This window comes from Rhinolophus sinicus, chromosome 13, assembly GCF_057876585.1.
Source record: "Rhinolophus sinicus isolate RSI-liver-muscle chromosome 13, RSI-T2T, whole genome shotgun sequence".
NCBI classification, from domain to species: Eukaryota; Metazoa; Chordata; class Mammalia; order Chiroptera; family Rhinolophidae; genus Rhinolophus; species Rhinolophus sinicus.
In genome coordinates, this window is record NC_142513.1 from 34,324,107 (window position 1) to 34,341,302 (window position 17,196).

At 35.4% G+C, this 17,196-nt stretch overlaps 2 protein-coding genes across 9 annotated transcripts in view; one reads left to right on the top strand and one right to left on the bottom strand.

Annotated features, from left to right (window-relative positions):
- Positions 1-14,014, bottom strand: part of ESF1 (ESF1 nucleolar pre-rRNA processing protein) — a 68,292-nt gene extending 54,278 nt beyond the window's left edge. The window contains exons 1-5 of one of the 3 annotated variants that reach the window (XM_019752046.3): positions 13,892-14,014; positions 11,871-12,548; positions 4,104-4,495; positions 3,417-3,530; positions 297-397 (exon numbers count right to left, since the gene is read on the bottom strand). In XM_019752046.3, coding sequence (XP_019607605.3) covers positions 297-397; positions 3,417-3,530; positions 4,104-4,495; positions 11,871-12,510 — 1,247 coding nt within the window. In that variant the 5' untranslated portion in view covers positions 12,511-12,548; positions 13,892-14,014. Of the gene's footprint in view, positions 1-296; positions 398-3,416; positions 3,531-4,103; positions 4,496-11,870; positions 12,549-12,943; positions 13,416-13,443 lie in introns of those variants that run through there. The other 2 variants (XM_019752045.3, XM_074317992.2) reach the window with 2 other exon arrangements.
- Positions 14,015-14,084: 70 nt separating this feature from the next.
- Positions 14,085-17,196, top strand: part of NDUFAF5 (NADH:ubiquinone oxidoreductase complex assembly factor 5) — a 35,096-nt gene continuing 31,984 nt past the window's right edge. For 3 of the 6 annotated variants that reach the window (XM_074317995.2, XM_074317994.2, XM_088789268.1), the window contains exons 1-2: positions 14,212-14,306; positions 16,761-16,801. Coding sequence is in view for 2 of the 6 variants with exons in the window: in XM_019752047.3 (XP_019607606.2) it covers positions 14,085-14,306; positions 16,761-16,801 (263 nt within the window). In the remaining 4 variants the exon portion in view is untranslated. Of the gene's footprint in view, positions 14,307-16,760; positions 16,802-17,196 lie in introns of those variants that run through there. The other 3 variants (XM_019752047.3, XM_019752049.3, XM_088789267.1) reach the window with 2 other exon arrangements.

Here is a 17,196-nt window from a genome sequence, read left to right on the forward strand (position 1 = left end):
AAAAGCATAACTTACTAACTCAGAGCAATGAAGCTGAGAACTCTAAATCAGTTTAATCATGAAATGTTTATCAAAACTGCAGCAATTATTTTCATGAATACAGAAATAGAAATACACACACAAAATATCCTTGAAATAATGTGCCACTTCTGAAAGACTTTAATTTGCTTTGCAACCGGTTTTAACCATAGATGGCACAAGTATAAACTTAAGTCCTAATTTTCAAATGACCAGAATTCTGAAATAGTGACATGAACTTATGAGGTTTAGTTTTATTATCTAAAATGATTTAATACCAGTCCTTTTCAGGGGCATCTTCAGGAATACTTAATAACTCTACTGGTCCTTGAGCTTGCTCTTCCTTCATCCTCTCCTTTCCAAATTCTGAAGGATATATCTAAACACAAAAAAGTAAGACCAATGTAATTTATACTTTTCTTACAACATCCAAACCTTTCAAGGTCAGGGACTCTTAAAGTTAAAATAAGACTCAATGAAAACAGCAAGGATGACTAACTTCCAAACCCAATGTAGGAAGCTAAAGCATCCTGAGGAATCTCCTTAAAAATAGTCATTTTGGCTAGAAAGTTACAGATGTGGGGCTTGGGAACAAAAATAGAATATGTCCTCCAAACATCAACTCAGACAAGATGGTTCCGGATCCAAAGGAATAATTAAGAAAAGCAAAATAAGATTCTAAACTCAAGGAACTCAAAGTAAACACTAAAAATGACTGGATTAACACAAAAACTACTAAAGAAATATATAAAACATAAGTAATGAACAAAAGCCATTTTGTAATACCAACTTATCTCTACATCTTATCATTTATTCAATACAATACTTCTTTTAAGGACAATCCTTTTAAAGTAAAAGCAAAAATAAATGGAGTCAAATTAAAAGCTTCTGCACAGCAAATGAAACTATTAACAAAAAGACAACCAACTCAAGGGAGGAAATGTTTCCAAAAAGCACCTCCGATAAGCGGCTAATACCCAAAACATATAAAGAACTCATACAACTCAACACCAAAAAGTAAACAATCCAATTAAAAAATGGACTGAGGACTGGAACAGACACTTCTCCCCAGAAGACATACAAACAGCCACCAGATATATGTTGGAGAGGCTGTGAAGGAAAAGGAACCCTCATGTAATGCTAGTGGGAATGTAAACTGTTACAGCGACTATGGGAAACATTATGGAGGGTCCTCAAAAAATTAATAGAATCACCATATGACCCATCAATCCCTCTTCTGAGTCTCTACCCAAAAAATCTGAAAGCATTTATCCTAAAGATGTTTGTGCTCCGATGTTCACTGCAGCATTATTCATGGTGGCCAAGACATGGAAACAACTGAAGTGTCCTTCCATAGATGACTGGGTAAAGATGTGGTACATAATACACAATAGAATATTACTCAGACATAAGAAAAGATGAAATACTCCCATTTGCTACAACATGGATGGATCTTGAGATTATCACACTAAGCGAAATAAATCAGACTGAAAAAGTCGAGAACCATATGATTTCACTCATATGTGGGATATAAAGCTGAAAGCAATAAATGAGCAAAACAAACACTCATAGACACACACAACAGTTTAGTGGTTACCAGACAGTAAGGGGGATGGCAGAAGAGGGTAAAGTGGGTCGCATATATAATGATGGAAAGAGAATTGACTTTGCATGGTGAACACACATGAAATATATAGAGGATGTATTGTATGAGTTTGGTGCAAAAGTAATTGCAGTTTAAAAGGTTAAAAATAATTGCAAAAACTGCAATAACTTTTGCACCAACCTAATAGAATAATTGTATACTTGAAACTTTATAATTTTACTAACCAACGTCACCCCAATAAATTTTTTAAAAAAGTAAAGACATTCCTTTTTAATAGAATGGAACTGATGACAATCCTATTACATCTGATCACACAGATTAGACATAGTCTTGGTAGAAAAAGGATTCATCCTTACCAGTATTTGTTATTTTTATGTCTTGGCTATTTTTGAGTCAAGAAAGATAATCGAATAATTTGCATTGTTTTGACACTAGAGCTCATAATATACATTTAACTAATGCACATTGTTTTTTAATTGTATGAAATGCGCAATTTATCAAGTAGGGGATCTGTGTTTTTCTTCCTACTTTGAATTGCACACAACAGGTATTGATGTAGAATTTTTAAACATATATGTAATCAGATCTGTTGATTCTTTTTTTTTGGTTTTTTTTTCTTTTCTAAGTCTAGAAATTCCTACCACCAATCTCCTGAAACACAAGATTTAACAAAAACACAATTCTATTTTATTCTGTTTCTGTGGTTTGATTTGCAACTTTTTCTTTTCTTCATCTGAAGTTTATTTTGGACACTTATAAAGGAGGACCTGAACTAAGTTCTCTATACAAAGACTTGTCCATTGTCCCAATGCAATGATTTAAATCATCATATAAGCTCTTCTTTTTTACCTATTCCATTCCATGAATTTGTTACCCTATTTCACCCAAACCTGCTAACTCTTGTTGCATTATAAAATGTTTAGATATACTAATAACTGGTAGGGTAAATCCTTTTATACTGGTATGATTTCTCAAAATTTATTGATCATCCTCACTTGTTTATTCTTTTAGATGATTACTGGTATCCTTTTTTTTTTAAACTTTCACTTGAACTGAGATTTCGATTGAAACTACACTAAAACTGTAGAACTGACATCATTAAATATTTAAACATAATTTAGAGTTGTTTCAGGCACTGTACTACTCAATGTGAGACCCTTTCCATTTAATCCTTACAACTACACTAGGAAGTACCTCCACTAGTCAGATCAGAAAACACATTTGAGAGATTAATAAAATGCCCACGATCACATAGCATATATTAGAATCAAGATTTGAACGCAGGTCTGTCTTATTACAAAGCCTGGATTTGTCATTGCTATGCTGGTTCTCTAGAAATATGGCAACTTGAAATTTAAGTTTTCTAAATTTATCAAAAGTTACAGTTTACTTCATATAGGTCATGAATTTAAGGTAATTCCCAAGAACTTTATATGTTTCTGATGCTAATAAAAATAGGATTTTTTTCTTAATTGGTCAATATTGGTAATAAAGAATGTAATTTATTTCTTAAACATTTATCTTATACTCTATCCTTTTACTGAGCTTGAATTATAATAAGTTCTCAATTGATTTATTTGTGTTATTAAATTATACACAATCATATAACCCATCAAAAATAATAATTTTACATCTTCAAGTTTTATACCTATTATATCAGTTTCATGCCTAACTGTATTATCAATTTCCAGACAAATTATTTTCCTTAAAAGAAAAGCTACCACTTAAAAAAAAATGAGAATGAACATAAAACACTTACAAATATTTACTTCAAAATAAAACCAATTCTTACCTTTACAGAAAATACAACACCTCCTTTAGGTTTAAATGAATTGAACAGAGCCAGCAAATCTTTTGCCTTTAATCTATCCCAGTCCATGTTGCAAACTGCTAATCGACGTGTAATCTAAGAAATGAGAAAAATTATATTATATAATCTATGTCATTCCCAATGCCTGCACAACAAAGACACAAAAAATGTAATGCCTTCTTTCTCCCAAATTCTGAAAATCACCCATATTTATCTAAGGCGTTTCAACATGTAAAGAAGAACTTGTGATTAGTCATACAACAGTAAATCTGTCAACAGATGAGTACTTTCTCTTCGTTCTCTCTTGAATCAAAACATGATGATGAGCTGATTTTGTCAAGCTATTTTGCCACCCATGCATGAACAAGGAAGTTGAATGTGGTAGGTACCCTGTATCATTTTTAACACGTACAACAGAATCTGAAATCAAGATATTTTCTAAAAATTTTATGTGACTTTTAATTATTTATGTAGAACTTCTTCCTTATCTGCTTGAACAGACATCTAATTTATATAGATCTATTCCATATGAAAAAGTTTTAATCACAATCATCAAGAGTATCATTTACCAATAAAGCTTCTCTCAATTTATCAACATCAGTTCTATCATCCATAAAAGCTACTTGTACTGTGTTCTTCACAAATGATCTTATTTATTCAAAAGTATACCTCATCACCTCGAGGAGCATCTTTATCTAGTTCTCTCCAAGCATGCTCAAAACCGGATTCCTCTGGAAGTAGATCTACCATATCTTCTTCATCTTCAGAACTAGTTTCTATATTCCCTTTGCCTCTTGCAAGATCAGGTCCACTGTCACTTTCATCACTATCTTCACTATAGTCATATTCATCCTCCTCATCATTTTCATTTTCATCATCCTCATCATCGTCATCATTATCAGCTGAAGCTCTACTAATGCCTGCAATTCCATCTTCAGATTCTTCATCACCAATTTCACTAGCACTTTCTAAATCTTCCTCCAGAGCATCTTTATCAAACATTTCACCACTAATTGAGTTTTCATAACCATCACTCCCTTTTGCGTTTATGAGTGGAACCACTGCAAAAAAGTTAGAGGGAGAAATTAAGAAAATATAAACATTGAATCCAAGTTATTTTGACCTCGAATACAGTAAAAATATAATTTCTATGAAACAGACTAAAGGAAAATATAAATTCAGTAAAATTCATACCTCGCCAAGTTAATTAACAGAAATCTTAATATATACACCCAAGTCATATCAGTAGATTCATACATTAATTCAATATTTATGGAGTACCTTTATGTGCTAGGTGTTCAATATACATACAATCATTGGCAAAAGAAAAGCAATCAATGTCCTCAATGAACTTCCAGTCTAGTAAAGAGGACAGATGGACAGATACCGGTAAAATCAAACCAATGCATATAAAAAAAGTGTAACTACAACTACAACCAGCCAAGGAATGTTATATGATGCTATGAGAACACGTAATAGGGGTCTCTAAGTGAGTGATAACTGAGTTGCTATTTGAAGGATGAAGAGGAATTAAGTAGTCAAGGTTAGACAAATATAGATTAAGGAAATGTTCCAAACAGCAAGAAAAGCATATGGAAAGATTGACTAATAGAAAAAAGCTGGAAAAAAAAGCCTAGATTACAGATAGCAAAGAGTCAAGTAAGAAATTAAACTAAAAAAATTACACTATCTAAAAACCACGTAGAAAGTTTGGACTTTGTCGTAAAAGTAACGAAAAGCCACTGCTGTTTTCAGAAGGAAAGACATCATCAGAATTGCATTTTGAGGAGATCACCTTGACCATGCTCTAGAAAACTGACTGGAGTGAGTCAAGAGTGGATGTGAACAGAGAATTAGAAGGATAGTACTAAGTTGGTGGCAGTAGAGATGTAGAGAGATGAATGCAGTCACTTCTGAGTTTCAGAGTCAGGAGGTAAAACCAATGGTACTAGTGATGGGCTTGGTATGGGGCTTTGGAACTGTCAAAGTGAGTACTAGCTTCTTGGTTTGCAGAGCTAGCTGGATAGATAGAAAAAAAAAAAAAAAAAGCAATGTGGGAAGAGAACCAGTTTGTTTGGTAGTAGATCTTGAGCTCAGTTTTGGATATGTTGAATTTGAAGTACCTTTGAGTCATAGGAGACATAGCTAGAAGGCCATTGGCTGTAGAGTCAATAGTTTAGAGACGTCTGGGATGGACAGAAAATTTTTGACTTGTTCATATGTAGTGATAATAGAAGTTGTGATGTGAAAAACATCATCTATGAAGAGAGCAAAATAATAACTTTTCTGCTAAATCTTGAATTTTGTAACTCATTTATGGTTAGCAATATACGAAGAGTGAAAGACTATTGTCACTTAAATTGGACATTTTAAGTCCTCACAACTCTGAAAGGGCTCATTTTCTAATTCAAAAACAATCACGTGCTTCTATCTACTCTGTGTGTGTGTGTGTGTGTTTGTAGATAGATCTTATCTTGTATGTTTTATTTATCTTTAAGTTGAAATTTAGTTTAAGACCAGGAATGAAATTGGAACTTAGTTTTTCTCTTGGTCCTATAATCTTATAATAGTCATTCATTGACCAAATATTTATTTAAGTATCTACTATGTACAAATCATTTAGCTGGGGAAGGGAAAAGGGAGATGATGGGTTCATAAACAAAAAGAAACTGTTTACTTATTTATAAAGCTATGTTCTAAAGCACCACAGAGAAAGAAACATCTCAATTTGCCTGCAGAGAGGAATTTATAATAAGTAAAACTTCATAAAGATGTCATTTGACCTGAAACTAAATGGGAAGGATTTTTTTAGGAGGAAAAGTAGGAAATGGGCTTTCATTTTAGTACCACAAGAGGGGGGAGGAATAGAAAAATAACTAGCTAGTAGATATGAAAAAGCCAAAAAAAAAAAAAAAAAAAAGGGATCATGCTAAGTTCTATAATAGGATCAGAAAAACACCACCACTATAGTGAAAGAATGTTACTATAACCATCAGAATTTACTTTAAAGCAACATGCTCAGAAATAACACCTTGGGGACCTAGTTGTACCTACTACTGCAATATTTCTCAAGCATTAGTCATTATCATACTATTTTCATGATTTTTGCATATCACTGATGTTTTTCATTAAATTGAATTTTAAATTAAAATTTAAAAATTAGCTTTGTTCTAATAATATCCAATATACACAAGTCTATCAATGTGATACACCACATAAACAAAATAAAGGACAAAAATCATGATTATATAAATAGATGCAAAAACGCGTTTGACAAGATACAACATCCATTTGTGATTAAAACAATAAATAGGTATAGAAGGAAAACAGTATCATAATTAACGGAGAAAAACTGAAGCCCCTTGCTCTATGTTCAGGAAGACGATGGGGCTGTCCCCTATCACCTCTGCTTTTCAACATAATGTTGGAAGTCCTTGCTACAGCAATCAGGCAAGCGAAAGGAATAAAAGGCATCCAAATTGGGAATGAAGAAGTTAAATTGTCACTCTTTGCAGATGACATGATGCTATATATAGAAAACCCTAAAGACTCCACCAAAAAGCTATTAGAAACAATCAACGAATACAGTAAAGTTGCCAGCTACAAAATCAACGTACAAAAGTCCATTGCATTCCTATATATTAACAATGAAATCTCAGAAAAATTAATTTAAAAAAACAATTCCTTTTTCAACTGCAACAAAAAGAATAAAATACCTAGGAATAAACTTAACCAAGGATGTGAAAGATCTATATACTGAAAACTATGGGACATTTTTAAAAGAAATTGAAGACACAAAGAAATGGAAAGACATTCCATGTTCATGGATTGGAATAATCAACATTGTTAAAATGACCATATTACCCAAAGCAATATACACATTTAATGCAATCCCTATCAAAATCCCAATGACATTTTTTAAAGAAATAGAACAAAAAAATCATCAGATTTGTATGGATCACAAAAGAGCCCGAATAGACAAAGCAATCCTAAGGAAAAAAAACAAAACAATGCTGAAGGTATCACATTCCCTGACTTTAGCTTGTACTACAGGGCAACAATAATCAAAACAATATGGTATTGGCAGAAAAACAGACACATAGACCAATGGAATAGAATTGAGAACCCAGAAATAAACCCACATAAATATGGACAGATAATTTTTGACAAAGAAGCCAAAACATACAATGAAGAAAAGACAGCCTCTTCAATAAATGGTGCTGGGAGAATTGGAAAGCCATGTGCAGAAGAATGAAACTAGACTGCTATCTGTTACCATGTACCAAAATTAACTCAAAATGGATCGAAGACCTAAACATAAGACCTGAAAAAATAAACTGCATAGAAGAAAACATAGGTACTAAACTTATGGACCTTGGGTTCAAAGAGCATTTCATGAATTTGATTCCAAAGGCAAGGGAAGTAAAAGCTAAAATAAATGAATGGGACTATATCAAACTAAAAACCTTCTGCATAGCAAAAGAAAGCATTGACAAAATAAAGAGGCAACCAACAAAATCGGAGAAGATTTTTACAAACACGCCTCCGATAAGGGGCTAATATCCAAAATATATAAGGAACTCATACAACTCAAGAACAAAAAAACAAACAATCCAAATAAAAAATGGGCAGAGGACCTGAAGAGACATTTCTCCAAAGAGGGCATACAAATGGCCAATAGACACATGAAAAACTGCTCAGCATCACTAGTCATCAGAGAAATGCAAATAAAAACCACAATGAAATACCACCTCACACCAGTTAAAATGGCTATCGTCACCAAGACACATAGTAACAAGTGCTTGAGAGGCTGTGGAGAAAAAGGAACCCTCATACACTGTTGGTGGGAATGCAGATTGGTGCAGCCGCTATGGAAGGTAGTGTGGAGGTTCCTCAAAAAATTAAGAGTAGAATTACCATATGACCCAGTAATCCCTCTCCTGGGTATCTACCCAAAAAAAATCTGAAAACATTTATCCATAAAGACATATGTGCTCCAATGTTCACTGTTGCTTTACTTACGGTGGCTAAAGCATGGAAACAACTAGTGTCCTTCGATAGATGACTAGAAAAGCAGTTGTGGTATATATATACAATGGAATACTATTCTGCCATAAGAAACGATGAAATAGTACCATTTGCGACCACATGGATGGATCTTGAGATCATAATGCTAAGCAAAATAAGACAGAAAAAGTAGAGAACCATATGATTTCACTGATATGTGGTATATAAATCTGAAAACAACAAAAGAACAAGACAAACAAATGAAGAAACAAAAACTCATAGACACAGACAATAGTTTAGTGGTTTCCAGACGCTAATGGGGGAGGAGGGTGGTAGATGAGGGTAAAGGGAATCAAATATATGGTGATAGAAAGAGAAATGACTTTGGGTGCTGAACGCACAATGTGATATATAGATAATGTATTACAGAATTGTACACCTGAAATCTATGTAACTTTACTAACAATTGTCACCCCAATAAACTTTAATTAAAAAAAAAATATATCCTTGAAATCACAGATGGGATGCGGTGGTTACATTTTTTCCCAAGATGTTAGAATAAATACATAACTATTAACATGAAAAAAAGTTTTGAGTATCGTTTCACCTGGTATCTTTTCACATACGACATGGTACACGTATCACACCTTGGGTGTGATACATGGGAGATTTAAAGAGATCTAATATTTTAATATTTTTTACAATATCAAGTACATTCAGAGTATTTATTCAATCTTTGCTCAGTGCCCACCATATTCAAAGCCTTATGCTAGATAATGCTCTAGCAGTGATCACAAACACTGCTACTTGTACAGCTACTTAAAAAAAACGAAACAAAACACTTTATCACCCTCTACCTAATTATAAAAGTAATGAATGCTCATTGCAAAATAATTTTGAAAATATAAAGAAAGAAATGATGACTCCGTTAATTATGATACTAATAGGTATCCTTCTATACCTATTTATTGTTTTAGTCATAAATGGACATTGTGTCTTTCATTATGTTGAGCAATTTTTCATTCAGAGATAACTGGATAGTTATTTTGGTATATAACACCTTAAGTTTGTTTTCTATCATATATCCACTAATTTATCTTTAAGTAGCTGGTCATAATACCATTAATGCTGTTTTGTAAGCTATTTTTAAAACTGCATATATCATAGTCATGTTTGGATATACCATAACTTAATCAATCCCCTAATGATTAATGTTACCATTTTTATAAATTTAAAAACAATGGGGCAATGCACATTCTTTGCACAGATGTCAAATTATTTACTTAAATTGTTAGCAGTGCAAGTGCTGGACATCAACATTTTTAAATGACACATAATACGAAATGGCAACTCCTCACATCATCTTTACAATAGCTCTTAATAAAATCCGTGGCACACAGTAGTTGCTGGAATGATAACTGATGAATGAATAACAAACAAAAGATGGTCATACATGGACACACTTAATCCCTGCTTACAGATAATGCCTTTTCTAGACTGTGGAACCAATGTAAACTACAGCAAGCAACATGTGGAGGAGGAAGACTCAAAGACTTGAGTTGCAGGCCAAGCCCAGTGTATCCTAAAATCATCTTAACCTATTTCCTGACTAATATATCCTAATTTCTCATGGTTATTGAGAAACTTAAGGATATGTAAAAAGATTCTGTAAAATCAATCCAAAGATTATATGGATATATTATATTAATCCACTGCCCTAAATCTAGTGAAATTTAAAGGATGCTAGACTAATTTATCTCACAAACTCAGCATCAAACCAACCTTGCTGCTGTTTCCATTTGACCTCATTCTCCAATTTCAGTAACCAGACTCCTATACATTTTCCTTATAACTCAGTTTGCTGCCTGGTTCCACTACAAATGGAATGGGATCCCACTCCTGATCTCTTAATCCCAGTTAGAGAGAATTCTGTCCACTTCCTGCCTTCCCAATGTGATCTCAGCCTATAAGGACTTCTCTCTGCCTTTTCCTGATGCCTACCTTCCTTGGGTCCTGTAATCACAATCAGCCTTTGTCTGACTGACTCATCTGAACATACCAATTTTCAGTTACAACATCACTGTCAGCAACACCTAAACTCAAAATTTCATGCTGCCAGATGAGACTCAAAATTTTAATAAGCTTAGTAAACATGTAAATAAATATGAACTAGAATCAGATGATTCTTATTTATGTTCCAAACAGTCATTTCTAGCTATATTATCCACTCACCACATTACAGACCTTATTATCTAATCAAATGAGAATAGTGATCTCTTCTGAATATGTCCAACTATATCTCTGCTCACAAAGTTCTTTCCATTAGCATAGTCTACAAATTTTTATCTCCACATTTAATTTTTCAAAACCCCCACCCAAATAACCCTTCATCTATGAATTTTTCTTTGATTACTGTAACTTGAGTGATCTCTTCCTCCAAATTCTGTTATTCCTCTGCTGAACATCTTTCGTACTTAAAATTATTCTATTTATTATAGTTCTAATTTCTTCCACTTTAGATCTGTGCTGTCCAATATGGTAGCCAGCAACCATGTGGCAACTAAACACTTGAAATGTGGCTCATCCAACTTGAGATTAGTATGAAATAAAATGTAGAATATCCCATTAAATTTTTTATATCTATTACACACTAAAATATTTTTGGATACATTGGATTAAATAAAATATATTAATAACATTAATTTCACCTGTTTCTTTTTACTATTTAACGTTTACTAGGAAATTCAAAATTATATATTTCTATTGTACAACGCTGCTTTCAACCAGGGCCACTGCATAGCTAAGGCTAGAAAGGCTGAAATCAAGGCCCACTTCCATTCACCAAGCTATGCACTCTGCAGGGAACCCATATTTGCCCAGGAAAAAAGAACCTGTGGCTTCACTCAAAGGTGGTGTCCCTCACCAAACTGTGAGTTCTGTGTGTCCAGAAGGGCATACTTTCTTCTAATATGTACAGACATTATATAAGGTAGCAGTAGCTCTGAAAGGGGAACCATGTCTTACTCATATTCTGTTCTACCCGCCAAATATTAGTCATTAAAGTAGTTGAATGAAGGCATGAGTGAGTACCCAACTCTACTTTCTTCAGATACGACTCTTATCACTTGCTAAAAACATATAACACTTTATCCAATGAGAGAATACAGCTCTCACTAGGGCCCACCAATCAAATTCACGGTTTAGCTTCATGACTCAAATTTTCTTCTCTCTTCTAGCCGTTATGTAATAGCACCAAATCAAAAATTAATAATGATTATATAGTATTTTTTCTTTCGTACCTTTATACTTCCAAATAAGCATTTGACAATTCCCATTATACTATGAAAATACTTACTACATAGGCTTACTTTTTAAAAAGATCAGAATAAAAATGTAATACCAAAAAATCCTTAATTTTTTCCAACGAACCTGATTGTATTTCTCTTCTTGTCTCAGAATTCTTGACCTTGGGAGATTTCACAATTTTGGAAGTACCTGAGTCTACTGTCCTTAGTCTTCCTTTGGAACGCAAGTCTGTATTATGTTGAGCAATTTCTTTTTTACCTTTTGTACTTTCTGGTGTAAATTTTTCATTATCTTCCTTGGGACTTATTTTTGAATCTACCTTCTTAGATTTGCATGAGTTTTTCGTTTTCTGAATTGTGTTAGAGCTATCTAAATCATTTTTATTTCCAGAATCCTTTTGGTTAATTTTCTTGGTTTCTTTCTTTTTCTCAACTAGATTTTTTGATTCGATTTCATTTTTAGTTTGGGGTTTTTTCTTCTTCAGTTTCTTTTGGTTTAATACTTTGTTATTTTCATCAGAGAGATCTGAATCAGAATCTGAAAGGTCATAAAAACGTTTCAAGTCCTCTGTAGTGCTGTGGTTGATGGGACGTCCTCTTTTATCCACAGCATAATTCAACTTGAACTTTTTGTCATGAAACATTCCTCGAAATCTCTTGTCAATTTTGACTTTTCGATCCTTTTCTGGCATTTCCCAAAATCTCGGGTCTTTTGTAACCCGCCTAAACCGCAGGTCACTCATTATTTCTTGTTTGGATGCCATTTTTAAATCTCTGGACAAATGCTTGAAGAAATGAAATACTAAAAGAAAACAAATGTTACAATAATGAGGAGTTAGTAATACAATTAAATTAGATGCTTTGGGGGAAAATATTAATTCATAATATAGTTTAAGTTAAATGCAAATAAAGGCAATAAGTCTAGTTTCATTTAGAAACTTATTCTGAATCGCATGCAGAAAACCAAAAACTATCATTTCAATTACAGTGCATTTGAAGAAATAAATTTAAGGCAAAAGCAAGCAGAATTCCATGGCAAATGCTTACTAGCCAATTGCACGCAATTAGAATTTCTATATTTATATTTCTATACCTGTCTGTGTTACAAATTAAAAGCTAATGTAATTAAAACATACCCAAGCCTCAGCTGGTCTCATTTTTTCCTTCACATTTTGGTCCCATTCTGTTAATACTTACCTCATGCCACTTCACACAGCCTTTAGTCCCACAAGGCTAGTCTCATAACTAAACAGACCAAACTCCAGTCAGGTTTAGTTCACAAAGTTCTCTTTAGATCTGACCATCCTTTAAGAACGAGGTCAAGTCTTACTCTAGTTAATAAATATCACTTCTTGTTTTAGAAGTGACCAAGACCCAAATGGGCTGATTCTCCCTAACATATATTGGAATATAGGTGTGTATATAATTAGTATTGTTTTCTGAAAGTAGTTACTAATGGCTTACTATCTCTAGATTTGATTTTTGCAAAGAGCCAAAACAACAGTCACTGATTATTACGAGCAAAAATCAACTAATCAAACGGGGTAGTGGTGTTGTTTCAAAAGTAAGGCTTGCCAATAAAGCTGTTCTTTCTTCCCCTAAAATTGAAAACAACTTTTTATACAGAAAGAAAAATCAAAGGTTTCAATAATCCATTTACACACTTAAAAACAGTTTTAATAATGGCGAGCTCTTACTAGTATGAACTTTTGATGTATTAACGCATTTAAGCCTCCGAACACCCTTACGAGGTAGGTACCATTTCATCCAACTGTCAGAGGTAATGCATGATGTAAATGTTTAGAACGAGAGCACTCGACAAACGTCCGATATACAGAGGAGAGGGTGACCTGATCTCCCTCCGACGCCCGCCCTCATCTCCGTAGTCCACTCTCCCCTTATACCCACTCTCTAACACGGGGAACACCAGGGTGGCCCTAGAACAAGATCTTCCCAACTCCCAAACATCTATTTCGCCGCTGCTACAGGGCTGAGGTCCCTCTACAGGACCCTTAGGAGGACCAAGGAATCTAAAAAATGAGGCCGGAAAGGCAAGGAGGGAGGGCGCAGCCCATACGAAGCCGAAGGAGACCCTGTCAGACACAAGTTACGCGCGCTACACTGCCCAACCCCAATTCCACTCACCTCCTCGAATCCCTCTCCGAGACTCACGTGGGACCCACACCCACAATCCTCTGCGTGACGCTCCGCCGTAACGGCACGCGAACTGGGCCAAACTACTTCACTTTTCGTCTGCGAAGAGCCCTAGAGTAATCGCCGAAGCCGCGGTGGCGCATGCGCTTGACAAGAGCGCCTGCAACTGGCGTCATCCAGAGAGATGCAGCGGGTGATGCAGCTCTGCCTCCTGTGCAGGCGACCTCCGACTGCGGGGGTTCCCGGGAAGAACATTGGTCTCAGAAAGGCCACCTCTGGCGTCTCTCCTCCGGGCAGCACCTCGCCCAGAGCCCTAAATATCTTCGACCGGGATTTGAAGAGGAAACAGAAGAACTGGGCGGCGCGGCAGCCCGAGACTATGAAGTTTGACTACCTGAAGGACGAGGTGAGTTTGCGGGTCAGGAGGGGCCGGGCGGCGCCGAGCCTCGGCTTCGGGTCCGGGAGCTCTGGTCAGTCCCCGATCGACCTCTCCTCGCGGTGTGACCTTGAGCAGCGCCTTACCTGTCTGGGCTACTGTAATCACTGAAGGGCCGGGGTCGGAGATTTGTAAGGTGCTATTCATTCGTTCATTCATTCATTCAGCAAATAGTGCTTGAGTTTGTCCAAGGCAAAGAAAGACCGCTTCCCTCATGGGCTTTCATTCTTGTGGGAAGCGAGACAGTGAACAAAAAGTGCAATTCCAGCTAAAGAAGTAAGATGAGATAATAAAGTGAAGTGGTATAATGACTGCACTGGGCAGGGAAGGCCGCTCAGGCAGAAGACTTGATGAGGAATTAGCCAAGCTGAGAGGGGAGAGGGAAGGAAGCCTTATAGGCAGAGGAAAAGACAAACGCAGAGCCCCGGAGGTCGAAATGCCTCCAATGAAAGAGAGAGGGAGAGGAGGTCAGGGAGGGCCGAGGATATTAGGGCCTTTTCTTCTCTCTCTCAGCTGCCCATTCCCTGTGGTAATCTCTGGCCACATGTGGCTATTGAGCACTTGAAACGTGACTAATCAAATTGAGATGTACTGTAAGTGTAAGTGACTTAGTATGGTAAAAGGATGTAAAATATTTCACTAATAACTTTTTATATTGATTACGTGTTGAAAATATATTTACATATTGGATTAAATAAGAGTATGTGAAAATTAAATTCTCCTGTTTCTTTTTACTTTATTTAAAGTGGCTACTAGAAAATTTTAAATTACACATGTGACTCTCATTGTTTTTCTATTGGCCAGCACTGCTGTAGAGGAATGTGAGGCTATTGAATGGTTTTAAGCAGTGGAGTAATCTGATTTATGTTATAGGAAAATCAAATTCAGATACATTAAGATCTCTGGTTTGTCTATGCTGGTTTGAGAGACCCCCTCCTTTCTGCTCAGGTGGACCAGGGACTGAGGGTTTCGTTTGAATTAAACAGGCATTACCTAGCTCAGACCTAAGTAAATGTTTCTTCCGGTTGGAGAAAAATTGAAATCAAGCATAATGAGCTCCTTCAAGTCAATGGCAACAAACACTTACTGAGCTCCTACCTTGCTTAGAGCTCTGGCCTGATCAGATGACTTTGTTCTCTGGGTTCATGATGGCATGTACTTAGAAGATTTTTGCATTCCTAACCACTCTTCAAGAAAAGCTCCTGGATTACAATTTGACTGAGGCCATGCCTATGTGCAGGACTAGAATAAATGAGATAAATTATATAAGAGTTCTTTTATAATAAATACAAGGTATTCATATTAGGAATGATGTAGAAAGTGGACTCCGCTGGGAAGACTTCTGCTGTACTTCCTCCCTTCCCTTACTTACCCCACCAAAAGCAAACACGAGTATGTTCTGAATTTTCAAGTCCTAAAAGAAACTCTGGGGTGTTTATGAGGGAATGAGTAGAGTGTGGGGAATTCTATGCTCCCACATCTTTATTCCTGCCAGATGAAGCTAGCCCAGCAAAAGGAGGCACCTGCATTATGACCTCTTTTAAGTTGGGGTGGCATTGGGGAAGGGGATGGGATGTTTCTTCAGATTTGGCTGACTTTTTCTAATTGGTAAATATTGCACAGAAAAGTTGTTTACTCAACTTAGGAGTTCCATAAAATTTGTTAGTAGTCATCAGATAATAGTTTTTATTAAGTGATTAAGTTTATACACTGATCTGTAATAAACCTCAGCTAACTAAATAATTTTTCACTTTCATATACATACTTCATGCTAATGTCGGTGGACAATAATGTGCCTGTTATGTTCCTGTTGCTTTTCATCCTTGACGATCGTATAGTGCTTGGAATATAAAGGACATATACAGAGGGTGCCAAAAAAATGTATACACAGTTTAAGAAAGGAAACAACTATTAAAATTGTAATACTCAATATACACTGATAACAGAAGATGAAAAGAAGTCACGTTTGACTTCTGCAATTACAAGAGGTGCTCAAAGTGGTTACCATCAGCATCCAGATGCTTCTGATTACAGTGAACCACTGCTTGAGCAACATTGACCGAAGTGTCCACTTGTATACATTTTTTTGGCACCCCCGTGTGTGTGTGTGTGTGTGTGTGTGTGTGTGTAATATATATATATATATATGTATATGTATATGGAGAGAGACAGAGGGAGAGACAGAGAATGAATGAATGAGAATGAGATTTGTTTCCTGGGATATTTTAATTTCTTATGTTCCTATTCAGAATTTGAAAAGAAAGTTGCTGTGTTCAAATTGAAAAGGGGATAAAGGGAAGTATTTATAAACATGTTGAAACATAAGTAACCTATGGATTGTTGAATACTGGAAAAAGAGTGTTCTTCTCTGTTAAACCTACTCGTCTTAACTTGTGTACATCATTGCCTCTTGTAATCCACCAGGTTGGAAGTCGGATTGCAGACCGTGTATACGACATAGCCAGGTAGGTGATGATAAATAATAAAATACAATCAGTTTTTGACTGGAGACACGAGATTAAATGCTGAGAGCTTGATACCTGGAAAGGGAGACCTGGAAGGATTTATTACCAGGATTAGTGATTTTAATCACTCTCTAAGTCTCTCATTTTTTATGTCTAGGAGGGCAAGTTTTTTTTTCTTCATTGCTGCCTAAAAAAAAAAAAGAATGGAAGCACAACACCTAACTTCTTTCCAAGCTTCAATGACTGAACCCCTCAACTTGGCCAAAAGTCAGTAATGGAAAGATTGCTCCAAAAATAGAGATGAAGAATTGACTACATGTGAATTTTTAAGGTTTACTAAACCTAACTTTAACAACAGAACCTTTTACCATATAAGTGAAGGAGAGCCTACCTAG